General features: G+C 41.1%; 1 protein-coding gene and 1 long non-coding RNA gene across 4 annotated transcripts in view; one reads left to right on the forward strand and one right to left on the reverse strand.

The window, feature by feature from the left end:
- The window catches only part of LOC140733399 (uncharacterized), a 53,015-nt gene that overhangs the window by 24,161 nt on the left and 4,397 nt on the right, over positions 1 to 24,457 (forward strand). The window contains exons 3-5 of the long non-coding RNA XR_012100277.1: positions 5,305 to 5,458; positions 10,136 to 10,257; positions 23,728 to 23,862. This is a non-coding gene — a long non-coding RNA (uncharacterized lncRNA). The remainder of the gene's footprint in view (positions 1 to 5,304; positions 5,459 to 10,135; positions 10,258 to 23,727; positions 23,863 to 24,457) is intronic.
- The window catches only part of sipa1l2 (signal induced proliferation associated 1 like 2), a 511,308-nt gene continuing 498,233 nt past the window's right edge, over positions 11,383 to 24,457 (reverse strand). For all 3 annotated transcript variants that reach the window (XM_073056679.1, XM_073056680.1, XM_073056678.1), the window contains 2 exons: positions 14,016 to 14,097; positions 11,383 to 12,433 (listed from right to left, as the gene is read on the reverse strand). In XM_073056679.1, coding sequence (XP_072912780.1) covers positions 12,287 to 12,433; positions 14,016 to 14,097 — 229 coding nt within the window. In that variant the 3' untranslated portion in view covers positions 11,383 to 12,286. The remainder of the gene's footprint in view (positions 12,434 to 14,015; positions 14,098 to 24,457) is intronic.

Below are 24,457 nucleotides of genomic sequence, written 5' to 3' on the forward strand. Positions count from 1 at the left end.
CCCAATTCTCACCCTCCCCTTTCCTGCCTCTTTCTCCCACTTCCCCTTCAGTCCTCTCCCCACTTTCCTCCCCCTCCTCTCTCTCCCATCCTGTCATTACTCTCATCCTCAGTCACTCTGGCACTCACACTCACTCATGCTCCCTCTTATGCTCTCCCTCTTCCTTTTTTCTCTCTCTGTGATATTCTTTCACAGATGGAACTAGGTGAAGGAAGTAACACTAGATAAAGGTGAGATGAAAATGGTGACAAAGGGGGTGAGAGCCTAGCTAGGCCAGTGAGAATGGGCAAGTTACATGAGGTGAGTTAATTGAAATTGTGAAGTTCAATATTTGTAAAATTTTATTGTTACCCAAGTGGAATACAAGGTGTTACTTATCAAGTTTATGTGTCAGTAGAGAAAGCTGATGAGGGAAGAGGGTGGCAATTTGAACTGCTGTGCAAGCATTGCAGACAGAGCATAAGATGCTCCATGAAATGTTTGCCTGGCCTACACTAGGACCCACTAATGCAGTAGACTAAGTTGGACCAGGTGCTGTGAGTCTGCCTCTATCTGGAACAGCTATTTAGCTCCCTTATTGGAGATGAGGGAGGAGGAGTAGAAACAAGTGTTTCACCTCCTTTGGTTGTATTGGAAAGTGTCAAGGGCCAGGGAGGGGATGGTGAGGAGGGAGAGTGGACCAGGGGTAACAGAGGTATGTTTTTTTACACAGAGATTGGTGGGTACACGGAACACGCTGCCAAGGGTGGTGGTAGAAGCAGATACATTGGGATGACATTTAAGAAACTCTTAGATTGGCACATGGATGATAGAAAAATGGAGGGAAGGATTATGTTGATCTTAGAGTAGTCCATGATTGACACAGCATCATGTTCTAACAGAGACAGTGGAAACAGAAGGAAATGGAATGGGGAAGATGTGAGCTGATCTCAATGCTGCTAGTGGAAATGGTGAAGGATGATATGCTGAAGGAACAGCTTAGTGGGGTGGGAGGTGGGGACGGGGATCACATTCTCTGTTGGGACGGCTTTTGGACTTCTGCTGTGTTCATGAAAAACCAAAATAGAAATTAAGGAAATCCTGGAAATTAAGGGTTTTTAGGGAAATGGGGGGGAATTACATGTAAATGCTGTTGAGGTATAAGATCAGCATTGGTCTTGATGAATGATGGAGCAGATTTGATAGATCATAGACTTACTCCTGTATGTGCTTCATCTGGTGAAATGGGCTGAAAAATGGCAGATGGAATTTAATGCAGACAAATATACGGTGTTGCACTTTGGGAGGACCAACTAGGGTAGGTCTCACATGGTGAATAGCAGGGCACTGAGGAGTGCGATAGAACAGAGGGATCTGGGAATACAGATCTATAATTCCTTGAAAGTGGCATCATGGATAGATAAAGAAATCTTTTGATTTCTAGGGAGCATTGAACTGTGGGTATTAAAACTGTCATAACTGGCCAATCACCTGAATCATTGTATTTCGGTCAACTAACATTGGAGATTATGTGACATAAACCCAACTAAAGAGGACAACAAAGTAGAAATAGATTCATCCCAGTTTGACCATGTAATGATTACTGGTTAAATTTAATTATGATTCCTTTGTATCCAAAATGTCTTGCAATTCATTTGTGCTATTTAACACCAAATTTACAAAAGAAGAAAACAGAAAAGCCTTAATTAGACCAGGCTGAAAAAACTGGTGGATGAAATACTCTGGTACATTTCTGGCACTGAGGAGAACCTTTTGTCTGTAAAGCACTTTAGTACATCCTGAGAGGGTAAAAGATACCAAGGATAAGCAAGTTATTACAATCAGGATATGGATCACATTTCTCCCACTAATGGAAATAAATTCAGCGTCCTTTCATTAAGCCATGGGGCAGCTAGAGGTCTGAATCAATATTTGTAACATTTAAAACCCAATGATCTTTGGATTAGGTTTCAGATCTGCTGCGGGCAGGGAGTGCATTAATACAATAAAGATGGACTCATTGTCATATAACAGAAATATCAATGGAAGAACTGTTTTTTAAAAAAAAATACATGGCAGCAATTCTCCATGGAGAACCTATCACACCAATGTGGCAAATAAATGCAGTGGTAGACTACTGAAGTAATGCTTGGCTCTCCAGTTTTCAGAGCCTTATAACTTACCTCTAACATTTAGAATGAGGAAAATACTGGAATTAATTTGTCACCTGCCAAGGATCATGAAGGAGACCTAACAATAAATCAATATTTTGAAGCTCTTCCTTGAGTAAATCAATCAATAACATTTAGCTAGTATTAACCACCCATCCTCTTGCACAAAACTGTAAATACACCAAGATGGTGGCCATTTTATCAGGTGCAAGTGTACACCTGCTCATTAATGCAAATATCTCATCAGCCAATCATGTGGCAGCAATTCAGTGTTTAGAAATATGTAGACATGGTCAAGAGGTTCAGTTGTTGTTCAAATCAAACATCAGAACGGGGAAGAAAAGTGACCTAAGTGATGTTGATGTGGAATGATAGTTGGTGCCAGACAGGGTGGTTTAAGTATCTCAAAAACTGCTGGCTGATCTGGGTTTTTCACGCACAGCAGTGTCTAGAGTTTACAGAGAATGGTGCAAATAAACTTTAAAGATCCCATGAGTGGCAGTTCTGAGTATGAAAACACCCTGTTAATGAGAGAGGTCAGAGGAGAATGGCCAAACTGGTTCGAGCTGATGGGAAGGAAACTAACTCAAATAACCAGGTGTTACAATGATAGTGTGCAGAAGAGCATCTCTGAGTACACAGCAGGTCAAACCTTGAAGCATGTCATTCCTGTACGTAATATAGTGGCCACTAGTGTAGTGTCCCAATACAAAATTGCACCTCACGACACTATTCTTCCAACTAATCATTTAAACAACACATGGTTGATTTCTAGCCATCTTTATTTTCAAAGTTCTGTATAATTCCATGGTGACTTTTGGCTCCTACTTTCATTCTGCACCTCCAAAAGGGTCTCAGCCCAGAATATTGACTCTTTATTCATTTCCATAGGTGTTGAGTTCCTCCAGCATTTTGTGTGTACACTACTATGGATTTCCAGCATCTGCAAAATCTCTTGTGTTTATGTCTACACATTTTGTTAATTTTGTTGTTTTGATACATTAAATAATCTTTCATTGAAGTGACAGTCCTTGTAACTTTGATCAGTTCCTTTCCACTGGTGAAGCTGAACTGCAGGTACTTGGTAATTATAGGACTCAAGCACAACAGCTGTGAGAGTTGTTTCCAATCTTGCTTCAGGCAAGCTTTTCTATTGGAGGGAGGGTTGCAGGCGGCGTGTGGCAGTGATTGTATGCTACTGGAATGCATTGGGATGCAATTCTGCCTTCTCAGGAATTTTTATAATTGCTTTTAGGTTCCAAAATGTTCCATTGACATTGAAAATCCAATCTTCGCAATCTCAATTTAATGATCTGTATCTGGGGCATATAGAGCAAGACCTCCATTAAAGCCTGAAGCAAACCAGCAATTAAATGATTGGTTTATTTCTTTGGCTTGACCTGTCTATTGGTTTGGCACATGGGAAAGGTAAATTAAACTGTAAGGTTCTCAGATATAAACTCAGTGGCCACTTCATTAGGCACAGAAGTGGAACCCAGTGAGGTCTTCTGCTGCTGTAGCCCATCCACTTCAGGGTTCAATGCATTGTGCATTCAGAGATGCTCTTCTGCCGCTACTGTTATAACATATGGTTATTTGAGTTACTGTCGACATTCTGTAAGCTTAAACTAGTCTGGCCATTCTCCTCTAACCTCTCTCATTAATTCATTTATCATGGACGCAGCACAATAGCGTAGTGATTAGCACAACACTTTACAGCGCCATTTACTTGGTTCAATTTCTGCTAATGCCTGTAAGAAGTTGTATGTTCTTGCCATGTCTGCATAGGTTTCCTCTGGGTGCTCCGGTTTCCTTCCATGTTCCAAAGACGTGGGTTAGTCGGTTAATTGGTCACATGGACTCATTGGGCCAGAAGGGCCTGTTACTGTGCTATGTCTCCAAATAAAGTAAATGAGCAGGATGTTTTTGCCCACAGAACTGCAACCACAAAACTGATGTTTTATTTTGTTTTTCGCAGCATTATCTGTAAACTCTAACAGACTATTGTCATGAAATTCCCAGGAGATCATCAGTTTCTGAGATGTTCAAACCACCCCATCTGGCACCAACAATCAAAGTCAAAGTCACTTCGATCACATTTCTTCCCCAATCTGGTGTTTGGTCTGAACAACAACTGAATCTCTTGACCATTCAGGGTCAAGTTTATCATCATCTGACTGTACATATATACAACTAAACAATATACCATTCCTTTGGATCACTGTGCACCCACAAAACTTGCATCACACAGCACATAAACAAAAATATTAAGTTAAAAAATATAATTCCTAATACATGTATTGTACAGCATAGGTAAACAGTAAGCAGCTTGCTGACCTAGAGATGAGACCTCGGTGGTGGCAGGGTATTCATTAGTCTCACTGCCCGAGGGAAGAAGTTGCTACCCAGACTGGCAGTCCTAGTCCTGATCATTCTGTACCTCCATCCTGATGGTAGTGGGTCAAAGAGATTGTGAGATGGGTGGTAAGGATTTTCAACTATGCTTTTAGCCTCTCATCTGCAATGCTGCTGGTGTCACAACTGGAAGACTCTGGCGATCCTCTCGGTGGTTTTTACTATCCTCTGTAGGGTCTTGCAGTCCACGTGCTTTTCTCCTGCATCGAGTTTCTGCCATATGATTGGCTGATTGGATACTTAGATTATCGAGCAGTTGTACAGGTGTACCCAATAAAATTGGCATTGAATGTATATTCACAGGACTGGCTGTGTAAGGTACAAATGTGAATGAGTATTGACCTGCTTTAACCTTATTGATCAGCATACGCTGAGGAAGCCTAATGGCTTCCTTATATATTTTACTAAATGTCAAACCTTGAAATTTTTAATTGACCTGGGTTCAATTCTACTGCTGCCTGCAAGGAGTTTGTACATCCTCCCCGTGAATGTGTGGGCTTCCTCCGGATGCTCCGGTTTCCTCCCACATTCCAAAGATGTACAGGTTTGGGTTAGTAAGTTGTGGGTATGCTATATTGGTGCCAGAAGTGTGGTGACACATATGGGCTACCCCCAGCACATCCTTGGTCTGTGTTGGCCATTGATGCAAATGATGCGTTAAGCTGTGTTTCAATGTACCTACATGTGACAAGTGAAGCTAATTTTTACCATTCTTCAGACTGTACTTGTGTTAAATTAGGAATTGCTCCAGCTTTGGATTGACGAGATTACATTTCCACTCGACGTGGTGACATCATTGGCCAAGTCAATGTAACTTCGATCAAGCGGCAAAAAACCTGCATAATCTAATACCCTGCCTGTAAATCTGGTGGGAGCAAAGAATGTTGGGCTTGGTAAGTGTGGGGAACCACAGGAGAGGTGTGGGACATGTAGCAGAGAAGGAATGCCAGGGGCAGACACACCCAGCCCTGAGACACCAGGCAAGGTAACTTGATGACAAATAATTGGTTTATTGACATTACACTATGTCTCCCTGGTGCTTCTTGCTCCCTCCCTTCTTCCCAACCATGATTCCCCTTTCCCTGCCCTCTTGCATTGTCAGTCCACATTACAGACCTATATCAGAATCAATTTTATCATCACTTACATATGTCATGAAATTTGTTTTTTTTTTGCAATACTACAATACAAAAGTCTTAGACTCCCTAGCTATATATATGTGCCTAAAACTTGTGTACAGTACTGTAGCTGTTTGCATGTGAAAGTGGTCACACACTAGTACACTGCTTCAACCAAGTGGACTAAACCAGGTGAAGGTAGCCAGCAGGCCTTGTGCCCTGCTGTCTTAGCATGTGAAGTCAGCTCCAGTGGACTGTGTGGATGACATCAACAGTGAGATCCTATGTCCAGGAAGGTGATTCTACAAGGCTTCATGGAGAGCAAAAGGCAATACGCCGAGAAAAAATGAGGTACGAAGGTAAACTAGCCAAGAATATAAAGGAGGATAGTAAAAGCTTCTTTAGGTATGTGAATAGCAAAAAAATAGTTAAGACCAAAATTGAGCCATTGAAGACAGAAACGGGTGAATATATTATGTGGAACAAGGAAATGGCAGATGAGTTGAACAGGTACTTTAGATCTGTCTTCACTAGGGAAGACACAAACAATCTCCCAGATGTAATAGTGGCCAAATGAACTAGGGTAATGGATGATCTGAAGGAAATTTATATTAGGCAAGAAACGGTGTTGGATAAACTGTTGAGTCTGAAGGCTGATAAGTTCCCAGGACCTGATGGTCTGCATCCCAGGGTACTTAAAGAGGTGGCTCTAGAAATCGTGGACACATTGGTAATCATTTTCCAATGTCCTATAGATTCAGGAAGAGTTCCTGCTGATTGGAGGGTGGTTAATGTTATTCCACTTTTCAAGAAAGGGAGAGAGAAAACAGGGAATTATCGACTGGTTAGCTTGACGTCAGTAGTGGGAAAGATGCTGGAGTCAATTATAAAAGAGGAAATTACGACACATTTGGATAGCAGTAGTAGGATCAGTCCAAGTCAGCATGGATTTATGAAGGGGAAATCATGCTTGACTAATCTTCTGGAATTCTTTGAGGATGTAACTATGGAAATGGACATGGGAGAGCCAGTGGATGTAGTGTACCTGGACTTTCAGAAAGCCTTTGATAAAGTCCCACATAGGACATTAGAGGGCAAAATTAGGGCACATGGTATTGGGGGCAGAGTACTGACATGGATTGAAAATTGGCTGGCTGACAGGAAACAAAGAGTAGCGATTAACGGGTCCCTTTCGGAATGGCAGGCTGTGACCAGTGGGGTACCGCAAGGTTCGGTGCTGGGACCACAGCTGTTTACCATATAACCATATAACCATATAACAATCACAGCACGGAAACAGGCCATTCCGGCCCTCCTAGTCCGCGCCGAACTCTTAATCTCACCTAGTCCCACCTACCCGCACTCAGCCCATAACCCTCCACTCCTTTCCTATCCATATACCTATCCAATTTTACCTTAAATGACACAACTGAACTGGCCTCTACTACTTCTACAGGAAGCTCATTCCACACAGCTATCACTCTCTGAGTAAAGAAATACCCCCTCGTGTTTCCCTTAAACTTTTGCCCCCTAACTCTCAAATCATGTCCTCTCGTTTGAATCTCCCCTACTCTCAATGGAAACAGCCTATTCACGTCAACTCTATCTATCCCTCTCAACATTTTAAATACCTCGATCAAATCCCCCCTCAACCTTCTACGCTCCAATGAATAGAGACCTAACTTGTTCAACCTTTCTCTGTAACTTAAGTGCTGAAACCCAGGTAACATCCTAGTAAATCGTCTCTGCACTCTCTCTAATTTATTGATATCTTTCCTATAATTCGGTGACCAGAACTGTACACAATATTCCAAATTTGGCCTTACCAATGCCTTGTACAATTTTAACATTACATCCCAACTTCTGTACTCAATGCTCTGATTTATAAAGGCCAGCGTTCCAAAAGCCTTCTTCACCACCCTATCTACATGAGACTCCACCTTCAGGGAACTATGCACTGTTATTCCTAGATCTCTCTGTTCCACTGCATTCCTCAATGCCCTACCATTTACCCTGTATGTTCTATTTGGATTATTCCTGCCAAAATGTAGAACCTCACACTTCTCAGCATTAAACTCCATCTGCCAACGTTCAGCCCATTCTTCTAACCGGCATAAATCTCCCTGCAAGCTTTGAAAACCCACCTCATTATCCACAACACCTCCTACCTTAGTATCATCAGCATACTTACTAATCCAATTTACCACCCCATCATCCAGATCATTTATGTATATTACAAACAACATTGGGCCCAAAACAGATCCCTGAGGCACCCCGCTAGTCACCGGCCTCCATCCCGATAAACAATTATCCACCACTACTCTCTGGCATCTCCCATCTAGCCACTGTTGAATCCATTTTATTACTCCAGCATTAATACCTAACGACTGAACCTTCTTAACTAACCTTCCATGTGGAACTTTGTCAAAGGCCTTGCTGAAGTCCATATAGACTACATCCACTGCCTTACCCTCGTCAACATTCCTCGTAACTACATCAAAAAATTCAATAAGGTTTGTCAAACATGACCTTCCACGCACAAATCCATGCTGGCTACTCCTAATCAGATCCTGTCTATCCAGATAATTATAAATACTATCTCTAAGAATACTTTCCATTAATTTACCCACCACTGATGTCAAACTGACAGGTCTATAATTGCCAGGCTTACTTCTAGAACCCTTTTTAAACAATGGAACCACATGAGCAATACGCCAATCCTCCGGCACAATCCCCGTTTCTAATGACATCTGAAAGATCTCCGTCAGAGCTCCTGCTATCTCTACACAAACTTCCCTCAAGGTCCTGGGGAATGTACAATATACATTAATGATTTAGATGAAGGGATTAAAAGTAACATTAGCAAATTTGCTGATGACACAAAGCTGGGTGGCAGTGTGAAATGTCAGGAGGATGTTATGAGAATGCAGGGTGACTTGGATAGGCTAGGTGAGTGGGTGAATGTATGGCAGATGCAGTTTAATGTGGATAAATGTGAGGTTATCCACTTTGGCGGCAAGAACAGGAAGGCAGATTACTATCTAAATAGAATCAAGTTAGGAAAAGGGGAAGTACAACGAGATCTAGGTGTTCTTGTACATCAGTCAATGAAAGCAAGCATGCAGGTACAGCAGGCGGTGAAGAAAGCTAATGGCATGTTGGCCTTCATAACAAGAGGAATTGAGTATAGGAGTAAAGAGGTTCTTCTGCAGCTGTACAGGGCCCTGGTGAGACCCCACCTGGTGTGGTGTCCAGTTTTGGTCTCCAAATTTGAGGAAGGACATTCTTGCTATTGAGGGAGTGCAGCGTAGGTTCACAAGGTTAATTCCTGGAATGGCAGGACTGTCATATGTTGAAAGATTGAAGCAACTGGGCTTGTATACACTGGAATTTAGAACGATGAGAGGCGATCTGATTGAAACATATAAGATTATTAATGGATTGGACACGCTGGAGGCAGGAAGCATGTTCCCGCTGATGGGTGAGTCCAGAACTAGAGGCCACAGTTTAAGACTAAGGGGTAGGCCATTTAGAACAGAGATGCGGAAAAACTTTTTCACCCAGAGAGTGGTGGATTTGTGGAATGCTCTGCCCCGGAAGGCAGTGGAGGCCAAGTCTCTGGATGCTTTCAAGAGAGAGTTAGATAGAGCTCTTATAGATAGCGGGGTCAAGGGATAGGGGAGAGGGCAGGAACAGGGTGCTGATTGTGTATGATCAGCCATGATCACAGTGAATGGCGGTGCTGGCTAGAAGGGCCGAATGGCCTACTCCTGCACCTATTGTCTATTGTCAAAGGGCATGACAATGCATAGAAGAAGTCATGGTCATCCACTGCCACCAAGGAAGACCCCTGTTTGTGACTACTACTTGTACCACTGGGCCTGAACTTCCAAAGACGAGAGAGAAACTGCTCCAGTGCATCTGTTTTTTCACTTTAAAAACTCTCCCACACAGGTTTTTTTTCAGTGCAGTTCACATAATCACAGAAGAGCGGCACAAATCTAACTATTATCATTGGTATGATAGACAACCAATCAGAGGTCTTGAGGTAGAGGGAAATGATAGATGGTACCCTGTAATACTGTTGATATAAGCTACTCCAAGGAACAAATGTATTGCACCTCAATCTGTTTATAATTTGCAAGTTGGAAAATATTTGATGAACAAGATGTTATTAATGTTTGCCTGTAGCTGCCTGCACCTCGTCTAAACCCTTCCTTCTTATTTCCACTGCCTCATCCTTTTTGCCATTTAGTCAGTCCTAAATCCCAATGAACCACAGGCCTTCCCATAGGCTTTAAATAAAAAAGAGAACATTGTGCTTACTTAGCAGCTCAGGCAGCATCTGTGAAGGGAAAGCACAGTTAATGTTTCAGTTTGACGATCTTTCATCAGCAAGAATTCTGATCACTGACCTGAAATGTTAAGTTTTTTCCTCTCTTCATAAAACAGGTGCAGCAAGAAGTGACTACGGCAAAATCTTTAAATATGGAAGACATTTCAGAAGGATCATTGAGTCAGGGAAGAAAGATGAGTTGCAAGGGTTGTGAATGAATCTCACTTCTGACCATCTGGTGAGTGATACTACATAGATGTAGCCCTCAAAGGCAATTTTATTTTACAGTGAAAATCTAGTTAATCCTGTTCACTGTCCAGTGCTCAATTCCTTTGTGAATCCCATCATTGAAGTTCCTTCAGGCAGTGAAACTCAGATTATATTTGCTGAATTGAAAAACTCAGTCTTTGTAATGCCTTTGCCTATTTTGCTATTCCCCTTCTAGTAATCTCATTTATTCCACCAATGGAAATGTTCCCTTTATTTAATTTGCCAAGAAAAATCATGATTAGACATTCTAAAATAGGTCACTTTAGAACAGGGGTTCCCAAATTTTTAATGCCATGAAGCAAGGGGTCTGTGGACCCCAAGTTGGGACCCATGCTTCAGAGCAAAGATGAGGAATTTCTTTAGCCAGAGGGTGGTGAATCTGTGGAATTCATTGCCAAAGGAGGCTATTATTGGGTATATTTGAAGTAGGTTGATAGGTTCTTGATTAGTAAAAACATCAAAGGTTATGGGGAGAAGGCAAGAGAATGGTGTTGAAAGGGATAATAAATCAGCCATGATGAAATGGCAGAGCAGACTTGATGGGCCAAAATGGCCTATTTCTGCCTCTAAGTCTTATGGTCTTATTTTGAATACCATCAAATCAACTCCCAAACTCTGCTCTAAGAACAATTCCATTGTATCCAATCATAAGAATGGTTACGGGACTGAAGAACTTTGGTTATATCTATTGTAAAGGATCCATTCTAGAGTGCATCACGCACAACTGGACACAATGTTCTAATTGCACCTGAATTAATGCAATTCATTGGAACCTCATGTTCTGTGTGCATCCATGTGGAGCACTGTATCTGGAGGAGTAAGTAACTTTAGAAAAAGCTGAGACTAAATTTAATGTCATAGCACATTGCTCAAAATTACTCTGCCATGGGCAGTTCCAAGGCCGGCTGCAAAAGGGGGAAGGCTGGGTATGGGGCTTACAACCCCATCCAGTGATACCACAGTAGCTCCAATGACCGTATCCTTGGAAGAAGAAGGAACTGTTGGCAGCCTATGCCCCAGTAGGGGTGATGGGCTTAAGTAAGTGAGCTTATTGCTTAAAATGCAAAAAGAACTAAAAGATAAAAAAAAGAGCAACTTTGTCCTACATTTATTAAAAAAGCAACTGTATGTCACATTTCAAATGAAGTCGTTTAAAAAGAACACATTTCTCAAAGCGTACAAACCATGTAATATTATATACTAGCAGCATCCAAGTGTTTGATTTACTACAAACCATGACTGTCTTTGTACTCACAAGCTACAGACAACACCATTTACAGCAAACTGTTTTTTTCCATAGTGCAGATAAACCAAACTTAAAGTTAACAATTTAAAGTTAAATAATTTTAAATAATTGTTAAATACAAGACACTTTTCATTTTAGAGCTTCTGTACAAAGATAAACAAATTTGGCATTGTACAAGTGGCTTGCCGACTCACTGTGTACACTCACTCCTTATAGAATGGTGTACCATTGATCCTACAGCCTTTAAGTGAACTGTACAAAAATCAGTGAAGTTGTAGATTTAAGTGAGCCATTCAAAAGGCAAGGGTAGTTTTAAACATCAGAACACTGCTTGTTTCAGGCACCAATGTTTATTCCAGCAAATGAACATTCCCCTATAGTAAATATAGCTAAACCTGCTTGATCAGACTAGTGCTAAATTCCAAACAAAGCCCTGCGGGGTATCACTAAAGTCTTATTGCTATAACACTGCAACAATGGAAAGAAACTAATTACAAAAAATAGAGCACCTTTTACATTGAAGTTACCGTCTCAAGTTTCTATTTTACAATACATGAGGCTGTGAAGCCCTTAGCTAGTTCAACCGCTAAGTTTAACTGGAGTTTTGTCAGTGGTGTATTTGAGTGAACAGAACCAGACAAATAATACCTACAACACCTATACTTATTTCTGAACAGATTAGTATAACATTCTAGGAGTTAATGAATCTTTCGGCTAGGGCTTTTTGATCATGGTTCGCATTGTCAGTACATCAGGACTTCTTGTCGATGGTGTTGAAGAACCATTCTGTAAATTTTCGTAACTGTGCAGCTGCGGTTTGGGACTCCTCTTGAAGGCGTAGGTTGTCATGTCGCAGGTGGTGAACCTCAGCCTGAAGCATCGCTTTGTCTTCCTTTTCCTGACCAGACAATTATTACAGGATAAGCACAAGTTACATCCCACTGCATGCTGTGAGACTTGGAAAATGAGATCTTGCACAGTGTGCTTTTTTTGCAGTTTGTAGTTTCAAGTGCTGTGATTCATGACTACACCTTTCTAATTGAAATGATGAGGCTTCACTTAATTAAGTTGGTCACCCAGCTTGGTTAATTAACAGGAATGTGAACAGATTTTTACATTTCCTTCAGAAAAAAAATCGAAGTATTCACATAGCAAAGTGACATCCTATAATTGTGCAATATTTTCGTAGTTCTGGGAAATGTTATTCCATCAAATATTATGTGCAACACTCCAGATGAGATTTTGTAGAGGTATTTTACAACTGTAGCTTTGGTGAGGTGAGATGAGTTTTGTGAACAATTCTGGCTTCATTAAAGGAGGCATGGGGGTGAAGTAGCAAAGGTATATTAGTTTGATTTGTGAGCTGAGGAGGATATCTTATGAGAAAGCATTGAGTTGAATGGGTCTACAGCCTTATTTGGATGAGTGAAAGGTGAATGAATGAAACATAAGGGCTCGAAAGGGGAAATGCTGCATAAACAAGGGGGCATAGTTTCAGGATAAGTAGGTGCTGTCTCATAGCTGAACTGAGGAGCAATTTCTTTTTTGAGGCATGTGAATCAGGAATTATTTTAATCTCAGAAAGCTGTAAAGAGTACAGAGATGAGGAATATTTTCTTTAGCCAGACAGTGGTGAATCTGGGGAGTTCATTGCCACAGACAACCATGGAGGCCAAGTTATTGGATATATTTGAAGTGGAAGTTGAAAGTTTCTTGATTAGTAAGAACATCAAAGGTTATGAGGAGAAGGCAGGAAAATGGGATTGAGAGGAATAATAAATCAGCCATGATGGAATAACAGAGCAGACTCAATGGGCCAAATGGCCTAAGTTTGCTCCTATGTCTTATGGTCTTAAAAGCAAGGTGACATAGTTTCAAGATAAAGAGTTGGTCACTTACAGATGAACTGAGGAGGAATGTCTTTTCTGTGTCATATGAATCTGGATTTTTTTTTGTCTCAGAGAGCTGTAGGTATTTAGTCTTTGAAAACAGAGAGGTAGATGTTTTGCTTGCAGGATAACCAAAGGTATGATAATCAGGTGATGTTGAGACCAAAGATCTCATCACCCATTGTTGAATGATGGGGAAGGTACAATGTCTCATATATCCTATGCCCATTACATGAGTGCTTCATATCTATCGTGTAGTTGTGTAGCAATGGTACATGTCTGGAGAAAGGAATAAGACTGGGAGAATGTAGGGAAAGATGGGTGTGAAAGGGAAGATACTCAGCTAAGGCCCAGTGGTGTGTGGATCTTTGGAGAAAGATTATAAGAGGGCAAGAAGAATGGTAGAAAATAGAATGAAATGAATGATGGAGACAGGAGAGGATTTGGCATGGGATGGAGGGATAAAATTATGGAGGGAGGTTGTAAAGGAAGAGTGGGTTTCTAAAGGCAAGAAGCTTTATTTTTATTACAACTCATAAATAATTTAAAAGGTGAAGTGGATGAAAGGAACAAATAGTTAAGAGTTGGTACCTTCCGAAGGTCATCCTGAAGTTGAATGAGAATTGTCTCCAGCTGATTCACTTTCCCAGTAATGGTGTTTGCAGTATTTCCCCTAGATGAAAGCATCAAGGGAGATAAGTTACTTTAAAATACTTCACAAACTATCATTTGTTCATACCTACCTTCGAGAAAGATAGAAAGTGAAAAAAATAGTCCCTTAGAGACTAAATATGGGATATGCAAGCAATCCTAGACCATCAGTACCAGGTTCATAATTTAGTTGTAATCACAGGGATGGCATGAAAGATAAGAATAGAAATTTGGCCTATGGTAGCTTATACATCTTAAAATATAGCAAAGACTTTTTCCCAGTGTAACTGGGGACTCTGAATGAAATGCGGTTTCCCAGGTGTTAGATGTGAATTGTCCAGGAAAGCTTCTGTGGAAGGAGGGGGAGCAGTAGCAGGAAGTATGCAAAGGGAGTACTATTATACCAAATACAACAAGTTCTGTAGATGCTGGAAATCCAGAGCAACACACACAAAATGCTGGAGGGACTCGGCAGACCAGGCAGCATCTATGGAAAGGAATAAACAGTTCACATTTCAAGCCAAGATCTTTCATAGGGACTGGAAAGGAAGGGGCAGAAGCCAAAATATGAAGATGGGAATAGGGAAAGGAGTACAAGCTGGCAGATAATAATTGAAACCAGGTGAGGGAGATGGATGAATTAAGTGAGAAACTTGGAGGTGATAGGTGGAAGAGATAAAGGGCTGAAAAAAGAAATGTGATAGGAGATGATTATAGATCGTGGAAGAAATGGAAGGAGGGGAACTAGAGGGAGGTGATGAGCCGGTGAGGAGAAGGGGTAAGAGGGGAGTCTGAATAGATTAGTGAAAAAAGAGAGAAGTGGGGAGGGGGAGGAAATTACCAGAAGTTAGAGAAATCGATGTTCACGCAGTCAGGTTGGAGGCTACTCAGATGGAATATGAAAATGAAAGGGCTACAAAGTGCATTACTGTCTTCTGAAAGCACTGATTTGGGTAGTGACCCCACTCAATGCTAATAACGTAATCTCAAATACAATCATCCAGAAATTGAAATTTTACTGTATATTTCTAAAGACTTTAAACATGTACAAAAATATCAACAATGGACATGAAGATCATCTGATGTGATAGACTGGATTTGAATCAAGTCAGCCTCAACCCTGAGGTACTGCCTAGAAAGAAGGTCAGTATTTGCGCTTCTGTTTACATTTATAAATAATAGAGGACGAGATGATACCCAAGGGGTTCAACCTTCTGGATGATACTGTGTTGGGCATGGCAGCCAATGATGCTAACTGACAAGTAATATTCCTTGGGTAGAATCTGAACAGGGCAGATGGGTGGAAGGAGAGATATATAACTTAATTCCCATCTTGACTAACATCAGCAAGCCACTTGGGTTTGTATAATGTAGCAGCTCCAATTAATCTCCAGTCCTGCTGAAGGGTTTCAGCCCGAAACATTGACTGTACTCTTTTCCATAGATGCTGCCTGGCCTACTGAGTTCCTCCAGCATTTTGTGTGTGTTGCTTCAATTAATACTCTAATTTTCTTCATGCAGTTTTCATTTAGTGCTTTAACATTATTAGATGTTCTGTTAGATTAATTATTTCAGATAGGGTTAGGCACAGAATTCTTAAGTTTAAGTAAGTAATTTAAAAATAAGTATAGATTTAGTTTTCTTCCTCTTTAAAAGCAGAAATACTAAATTTTTACTACCTCTTATAGAATGCCATATTATTAAAGTAGTTATAATTTATTGCTAAACTCGCTCAAAGTGGTGGCTAGAGGGCGATACTGAGATTATTGAATAAAACCATTGCAAATAATTGTGAGCAGACAATTCAGCAATGGAATACTGCTTTCGTTATATAAAACTTTTAAACATGGTTGGTATTCAGAGCAAACTCATCTTAAACAAGCTGCTAATGAGAACAGATGGCAGCATTTTTACTTCACTTGGGAGTTTAAGAGGAATCACATTACATGAGACAAATGTAAAGTCATCAATTTCACAGATCCTGCTGGCAGGATGTAGAATTTAAAAGTTTCAATCAATCCTGTTTAATCTGTATTTATTTATAGTGAGTGGAACGTTCCATGTACTGCTGTGTCAGCAAGACTGATGTAAAAACCTCCTACCCATAAATGTATACACAAAGATGGAGTTTCACACAGCTAGTTGCATCAGACATTTATGCAAAGACTTACACATAAACTTAAGGAAGCACATTCAGTCTGACAAAGCCACAAAGCCAGAGTGCAACCACAGTCTCATACAGACACATACATTTATACATAATCTAACACAGCCATCTGTCCACATATACACACTGCATAATCATATCTGCACATGGATACATTCATGCATGCAGAGATCATCTCAGACACACTCAAGAAAGCAGTATCACATAACCAACCATATACAGTTAATGAGTCTCACTCAGGCACATTGTAGATCGGAAAAATTTAGCATAATCTGAATCAGGTTTATTATCACTGAGATATGTTGTGAAATTTGTTTTTTTCTGGCAGCCGTACAGTACAGGCATAACAAAGTTACAACAAAAATAAATACATATGTTGATGAAGGGAGTGCGGTGTTCATGGATCATTCAGAAATCAGATAGTAGAGGGTGAGAAGCTGTTCCCAAAACATTGAGTGCAGGTCTTCAGGCCCCTGTACCACCTCTGTGATGGTAAGTAATGAGAAGAGGGCAGGTTCCAAATGGTGAGGGTTCGTAATGGTTTAATGCGCCACCTTGAGGCACCACCTTTGGAAGATGTCCTCGATGGTAGGAGGGGAGCTGGCTTAGTTTACAAGTCACTGAAGGCTCTATCTTGTACATTAGTCCCTTCTTGTTAAGTTGTGATGCAACCAATCAGAATGGCCTCCACAGTACATCTGTAGAAATTTGCTACCATCAATGTTGACATCTCCTCTAACACCTAATGAAGTATAACCACTGACATGCCTGCAACATGACTGCATCAGTATGTTGGGCCCAGGATAGATCCTCTGAGATGCTGACACCCAGGAACTTGAAACTGCTCACCCTTTCCACTGCTGACCTCTCAATGAAGACTGGTGTGTATTCCCTTGACTTCTCCTTCCTGATGTCCACAATCAATTTCCTGGTCTTGCTGATGTCGAGTGCAAGGTTGTTGCTGCATTACCACTCGATTAGATGATATATTTCATTCCTGTAAGCTTCCTTATTACTATCAGAGATTCTACCAACAACAGTGGTGTCATGTGTGAATTTACAGATGGCATTTGAGCTGTACCTAGCCGCACGGTCACAAGTGTAAGAGAGTTGAGCAGTGGGCTAAGCTCACATCCTTAAGGAGCGTCTGTGTTGATTGCCAGTGAGGAGATGTTATTAAAGATTCATACTGAACTGTGGTCCCCTGATGAGGAAATCAAAAATCAAAGATGGAGGTACAAAGGCCCAGGGTTTGAAGCTTGTTGATTAGTACTGAGAGGAATGTGGTGTTGTACACCAAGCTATAATCAATAAACAGCAGCCTGATGTAGGTATTACTATTGTCCAAGGTGGTGCAAGGCAGAGTGGAGAGCCAGTAAGATTGCATCCTCTGTAGACTTGCGAGGGTAGGCAAACTGCTGCGGGTCTAGGTTCTTGCTCAGGCAGGAGTTAATTCTGGCCATTACCAACCTCTCAAAGCACTTTATTATACTAGACGTGACTGCTACTGGGTGATATTTGTTGAGGCAGCTCACCCTGTGCTCTGCTTGGGTACCGGTATGATTGATACTCTTTTGAAGCAGATCAAACTTCTGACTGCAGCACTGAGGGGTTGAAAATGTTTTTTAATACTTCCGCCAGTTGGCTGGCACAAGTTTTCAGTACCTGCTGGGTACAAAATCGGGGCCTGATGCCTTATGAGGGTAACTCTGAGTCAAAGGAAACAATTTTTTTGGTGAGAATAAAAAAAAATCTATATCCCTCTAGGCATCCAATCTCAGTGGAGGCACTTCATATCCTCCACCGAGCTGCAGCTCCTTAGGGACAACGTCAGGGAACTAGAGATGCAGCTCGATGCCCTTTGTCTGGTCAGGGAGAGTGAGGAGGTGATAGATAGGAGCTATAAGCAAGAAATCACACCGGGGCCTCGGGAGACAGATAAGTGGGTAACAGTCAGGAAAGGGAAGGGCAGGAGTCAGATACAAGAGTGTACCCATATGGCTGTCCCCTTTAACAATAAGAACTCCTGTTTGAGTACAGTTGGGGGAGGGGGATGAACTGGGGGAAGCAACAGTGGCCGTGCCTCTGGCACAGAATCTGGCCCTGTGGCTCAGAAGGGAGAGGGAAAGGAAGAGGATGGCAGCAGTGATAGGGGACTCTATAGTTAGGGGGTCAGATAGGTGATTCTGTGGACACAGGAAAGAAACACGGATGGTAGTTTACCTCCCAGGTGCCAGGGTCCGGGATGTTTCTGATCACGTAGGAAAAGGGAGGAGGTCCTGAAAACAGACTACAGGGAGTTAGGAAGGAAGCTGAGAAGCAGGACTTCAAAGGCAGTAATTTCGGGATTACTGTCTGTGCCATGCGACAGTGAGTGTAGGAATAGAGTGGGGTGGAGGAAAAATGCATGGCTGAGGGATTGGAGCAGGGCACAGGGATTCAGATTTCTGGATCATTGGGATCTCTTTGGGGCAGGCGTGACTTGTACAAAAAGGACGGGTTGCACTTGAATCTGAGGACGACCAATATCCTGGCAGGGAGGTTTGCTAAGGCTATTGGGAGTTTAAAATGGAATTGCTGGGGGGGGTGGAAACCAAACTGAAAAGATGGAGGGAAGGAGTGGATGGCTCACAAATTGAGAAAGCTTTAAGACAGTGTGAGAGGGGGGATAAGCAGGTGATAGAAAAGGGATGCGCTCAGACCGATGATTTGAGATGTGTCTATTTTAACGCACAGAGTATCATGAACAAAGCGGATGAGCTTAGAGCATGGATAGGTACTTGGAGCTATGATGTGGCCATTACAGAGACTTGGATGCTGCAGGGGCAGGAATAGCTACTTAAGAGTGCCAGGCTTTATATGTTTCAGAAAGGACAGGGAGCAAGGCAGAAGAGGTTGGGATGTGGCATTCCTGATCAGAGATAGTGTCATGGCTGCAGAAAAGGAGCAAGTCATGGAGGGATTGTCTACTGAGTCTCTGTGGATGGAAGTTAGAAACAGGAAAGGGGTCAATAAATTTACTGGGTGCTTTTTATAGACCACCCAGTTAAGACATCAAGGAGCAGATAGGGAGACAGATTCTGGAATGGTGCAATAATAACAGGGTTGTCGTGATGGGAGATTTTAATTTCCCCAATATTGATTATGCATCTCCCAAGAGCAAGGGGTTTAGATAGGGTAGAGTTTGTTAGGTGTGTTCAGGAAGGTTTCCTGACACAATATGTAGATAAGCCTACAACAGGAGAGGCTGTACTTGATCTGGTATTGCAAAATAAACCTGGTCAAGTGTCAGGTCTCTCATTGCGAGAGCATTTTGGAGATAGTGATCACAATTCTATCTCCTTTACCATAGCATTGGAGAGGGATAGGAACAGACAAGTTAGGAAAGCATTTAATTGGAGTAAGGGAAAATATGAGGCTATCAGGCAGGAGCTTGGAAGTATAAATCAGGAACAGATGTTACCAGGGAAATGTATGGCAGAAATGTGGCAAATGTTCAGGGGACAGTTGCATGGCATTCTGCATAGGTATATTCCAGTGAGCCAGGGAAAGGATGGTAGGATACAGGAACCATGGTGTACAAAGGCTTTTTAAAATCTAGTCAAGAAGAAAAGCTTCAAAAAACTAGGTAATGATAGAGATCTAGAAAATTATAAAGCTAGCAGGAAGGAGCTTAAGAATGTAATTAGGTGAGACAGAAGGGGCCATGAGAAGGCCTTGGCGAGCAGGATTAAGGAAAACCCCAAGGCATTCTACAAGTATGTGAAGAGCAAAAGAATAATACGTGAGATAATAGGACCAGTCAAGTGTGACAGTGGAAAAGTGTGTATGGAACTGGAGATAGCAGAGGTATATAATGAATATTTTGCTTCAGTATTCACTACAGAAAAGGACCTTGGCGATTGTATGGATGACATACAGATAGCCTGGGAAATTATAGACCAGTGAGTCTTACTTCAGTGGTTGGTAAGTTGATGGAGAAGATCTTGAGAGGCAGGATTTATGAACATTTGGAGAGGCACAATATGATTAGGAATTGTCAGCATGGCTTTGTCAAAGACAGGTCATGCCTGATGAGCCTGACTGAAATTTTTGAGGATGTGATTAAACATATTGATGAAGGAAGAGCAGTAGATGTAGTGTATATGGATTTCAGCAAGGCATTTGATAAGGTACCCCATGCAAGGCTTATTGAAAAAGTAAGGAGGCATGGGATCCAAGGGGACCTTGCTTTGTGGATCCAGAATTAGCTTGTTCACAGAAGACTAAGGGTAGTTGTAAATGGGTCATATTCTGCATTGAGGTTGGTGATCAGTGGTGCGTCTCAGGGATCTGTTCTGAGACCCCTTCTCTTCGTGATTTGTATAAATGACCTGGATGAGGAAGTGGACTAATGGGTTAGTAAATTTGCTGATGACACAAAGGTTGGGGGTGTTGTAGATAGTGTGGAGGGCTGTCAGAGGTTACAGCGGGACATCAATAGGATGCAAAACTGGGCTGAGAAGTGGCAGATGGAGTTCAGCCCAGATAATAGGTGATCCATTTTGGTAGGTTAAATATGATGGCAGAATATAGTATTAATGAAAAAACTCTTGGCAGTGAGGAGGATCAGAGGGATCTTGGGGTCCGAGTCCATAGGACACACAAAGCTGCTGTGCAGGTTGACTGTGTGGTTAAGAAGGCATACGGTGCATTGGTCTTCATCAATTGTGGGATTGAATTAAAGAGCTGAGAGGTAATGTTACAGCTATATAGGACCGTGATCAGGCCCCACTTGGAGTACTGTGCTCAGTCTGGTCACCTCACTACAGGAAGGATGTGGAAACTATAGAAAGGGTGTAGAGGAAATCTACAAGGATGATACCTGGATACCAGGATACCTTATGAGAATAGGTTTAGTGAACAGGCCTTCTCTCCTTGGAGCAACAGAGGATGAGAGCTGACCTGCTAGAGATGTATAAGATGATGAGAGACATTGATCATGTGGATAGTCAGAGGCTTTTTGCCAAGGCTAAAATGGCTAACATGAGAGGACACCATTTTAAGTGCTTAGAAGTAAGTACAGAGGAGATGTCAGGGTTAGGTTTTTTTATGCAGAGAGTGGTGGGTGCATGGAATGGGCTGCCGGTGATGGAGGTGGAAATGATAGGGTCTTTTAACAGACTGCTGGATAGGTACATGGAGCTTAGAAAAAATAGAGGGCTATGGGTACCCTAGGTAATTTTTAAAGTAAGTACATGTTCGGTACAGCATTGTGGGCCAAAGGGCCTGTATTGTGCTCTAGGTTTTCTGTTTTACTTCCACTCTTAAAATCTGTATTTTTTTTTTTGCTGAGGGTTTCATCTGTGTTAGTCATTGCTGCCTCTGTCACAGCTGCCATTGGCTGTTCAAACTTTAAGCATCTAGATTGTCTTGTCTTCTGCTGTCAAGGTCATATCAAATTGATCAAGAAATATATAAACAAAATTCCAAATAAAAATAACAGGTTAAATACTGTAATAATAATGAAGTTACTACCCCTTTTACACATCCTACAGATACCTTGGCTCTATCTACACCATTCATCCACACCTTCATTACCTCTTCATTGCATCTTTGGATATGTGAAGCCAGGCATCCACCAGAAAGTCTTCTGCCCAAACCCTAATAGGACAAGTCTTTTTGGTTCATTACCCTGCATTTAATATCCTACAGTGGTTCTTGATTAAATAACACCTTGATTTTAAATCAGATTCAATTGTGTTTTAACAAATAATTTTGCACACCATTTTAGTAAAATCCATGAAATAATTAGTTTAAATGCTTCCAATTTACTTTAAATGGTGAGCATGTAAAGTCATCAAATTAATGCACTTGCATTTCGTGTGCCTTCGGCACTGTCCATCAAAATTAGTTTTAGCAACAGTTAGTCTTAATTAGAACAGAATGGGGATTTCATGAAGGGTGTTTATTAGATAAAGCATAAAACAGCATTTATTATCCAATTAATATGCATGCATCAATTTATCTTAAAGAATTGACAAATTCCCATGTCAAACTACCCATTTTCAGTGTTTATAAGAGTTTAGTTCTGAAAAGGCTGATCCTGGATTTCATGAGTCATTTCTACCAATATTTGTGGCTCTAACATTCAAGGCTTTGGGTCCATTTTTGTTGTTACTGACTGATCAAATTGTACACATTTTAAATGATTGATTTTCAGACTAGTTATATCAAGGCAGCTTTGCAAATCTACTCGACTGCCATTATTTGAGAGTGCCACCAAATACATCAACTAGGTAAACACAGAGTGGTCGGTACATGGAACACACAGCAATGGATGGCGGTAGAGGCAATTACACTAGGGACATTAGATAGGCACATAGATGAAAGAAAAATGGAGGGTTAAGTGGGAGAGAAGTAGTTAGGTTGATTATGGAGTAGGCTAAAAGGTTGGTACAACATAGTGGACTGAAGGGCCTGTACTGTGCTGTAAGGTTCTATGCTCTAGAGTTGAGGAAACCCCTTCAGAGGATTAAAGTCACATTTGACACCAATGTTGTGGAATCCAGTCTTTTTAAAGCAGAGTGGCATCACTGAAGTTAATGAATTTTGTATCTTTTATAGTGCTGGACTGAAACTATTTGCTGATAATTCTACAAAACAACTCTATTTCTAGCTTCTTCACTAAATCAAGGTAGCTTACCTTTGCGTACTTTAGAAACTGGATAATACTGAAGCCTATGATGCCAAGTGACAAAGAGCCAGATAATAACCAAACCTAACAACATTCTGCCTGCCTGGTAATTACAGCATTAGTTTTTCCCATTAACATTGTGCATGCCACTATAGACTACAGCCATCCGACCAGTGTCCAATTCCCTGAGCTGGTATCAGTAACACAATTTTTGTTTGACAGTTTGGTCTATTTGTGATTTTGAACTACAGTGGATATTCAAAAGAGTTTGCTAATCACATTTGGGTCTGAAATTCTTCAGTTTCTATTTTGGCAAGCTTCTGTGTGCTGACATTATCACGTACTCACAATTAAAAGTAAATAGATTATCATCAAGGTAGTAAAATCAAGATAGAAACTTTAACTTAATAACTAAGAATCTATAGTCCACCATTTTTCTGGGAACCAAGCTAACTGGGTTGCTCCTCTAGTATTAGGAATCATTTGCAAGGTCCAAGTATAAAAACTACACAACAGTCCTAAAGTACACAGTGTTCAAACCGAATTTGTTCTCAATTCTGCTGAACACTGGGCACTGAATAATCTATTCTGAATGAACATTAAAGATAAACTAGTTTTTATAATGGCATCTCTAATGCATCTAAAGTTTGTTTTTCCTCAAAGGGATCAAACTATATACTCAAGAATGTTTTGAATAAATGTCATCAGAATTATTTATATCCAAATATAATAAAAAGATTTTTTCCCCTTTGGAAAGGGCAACTTTAAGGATAAAGCATGAAATGTTGACTGTTTACTCTTTTCCCTAGATGCTGCCTGACCGGTTGAGTTCCTCCAGCATTTTGTGTGTTGCTTGGATTTCGGCATCTGCAGATTTTCTCGTGTTTGTAGATAAAGAAACTGGCAACACTCACTGGAGAAGACTTAAAAGTTCTATTAGTAAGGTAAATGAAGCTGGTGAAAATGAAAACATTCTAGGTAGCAGGCATGCCAAGTCAGTGCACAGTTCTCTTCATGACTACCTATCATAGGTACAGAACTATTGCATTAGAACATAGAACATTACAGCACAGTGTAGACCCTTTGGCCCACAATGTTGCACCAGCCCTTTAACTGACTCTATAATCAGTCTATTCCTTCCCTCCTACATAGCATGCATGAGTCTATCTAAGAGTTTCTTACACACCCCTAATGCATCTGCCTATACACCACTCCTGGCAAGGTGTTTCACGCATTTACCATTCTCTGTGGGGTAAAAAAAAGAGCTAGCTCTGACATTCTCCTATACTTTCCTCCAATCACCTTAAAATTATGCCCCTTCATATTAGACATAATTCTTGTTTTTCTAATTCTCACAACAACCAACCTAATATTGTTCATCGGCTATGTCCACCAAATTAAGTGCAGGTCAGTGACCATAAGAAACAACATTGCAATTGTCCTCTTTGTGGCCAGCAGAGGGGACCCTTCTCCAGTGTAGACTCTTTTTAGTTCACCTTTCAAGAATGGAAATATTTAGCTCCAGCATACTATTTTGTA

The sequence above is a fragment of the Hemitrygon akajei genome, chromosome 9 (assembly GCF_048418815.1).
Source record: "Hemitrygon akajei chromosome 9, sHemAka1.3, whole genome shotgun sequence".
NCBI lineage: Eukaryota > Metazoa > Chordata > Chondrichthyes > Myliobatiformes > Dasyatidae > Hemitrygon > Hemitrygon akajei.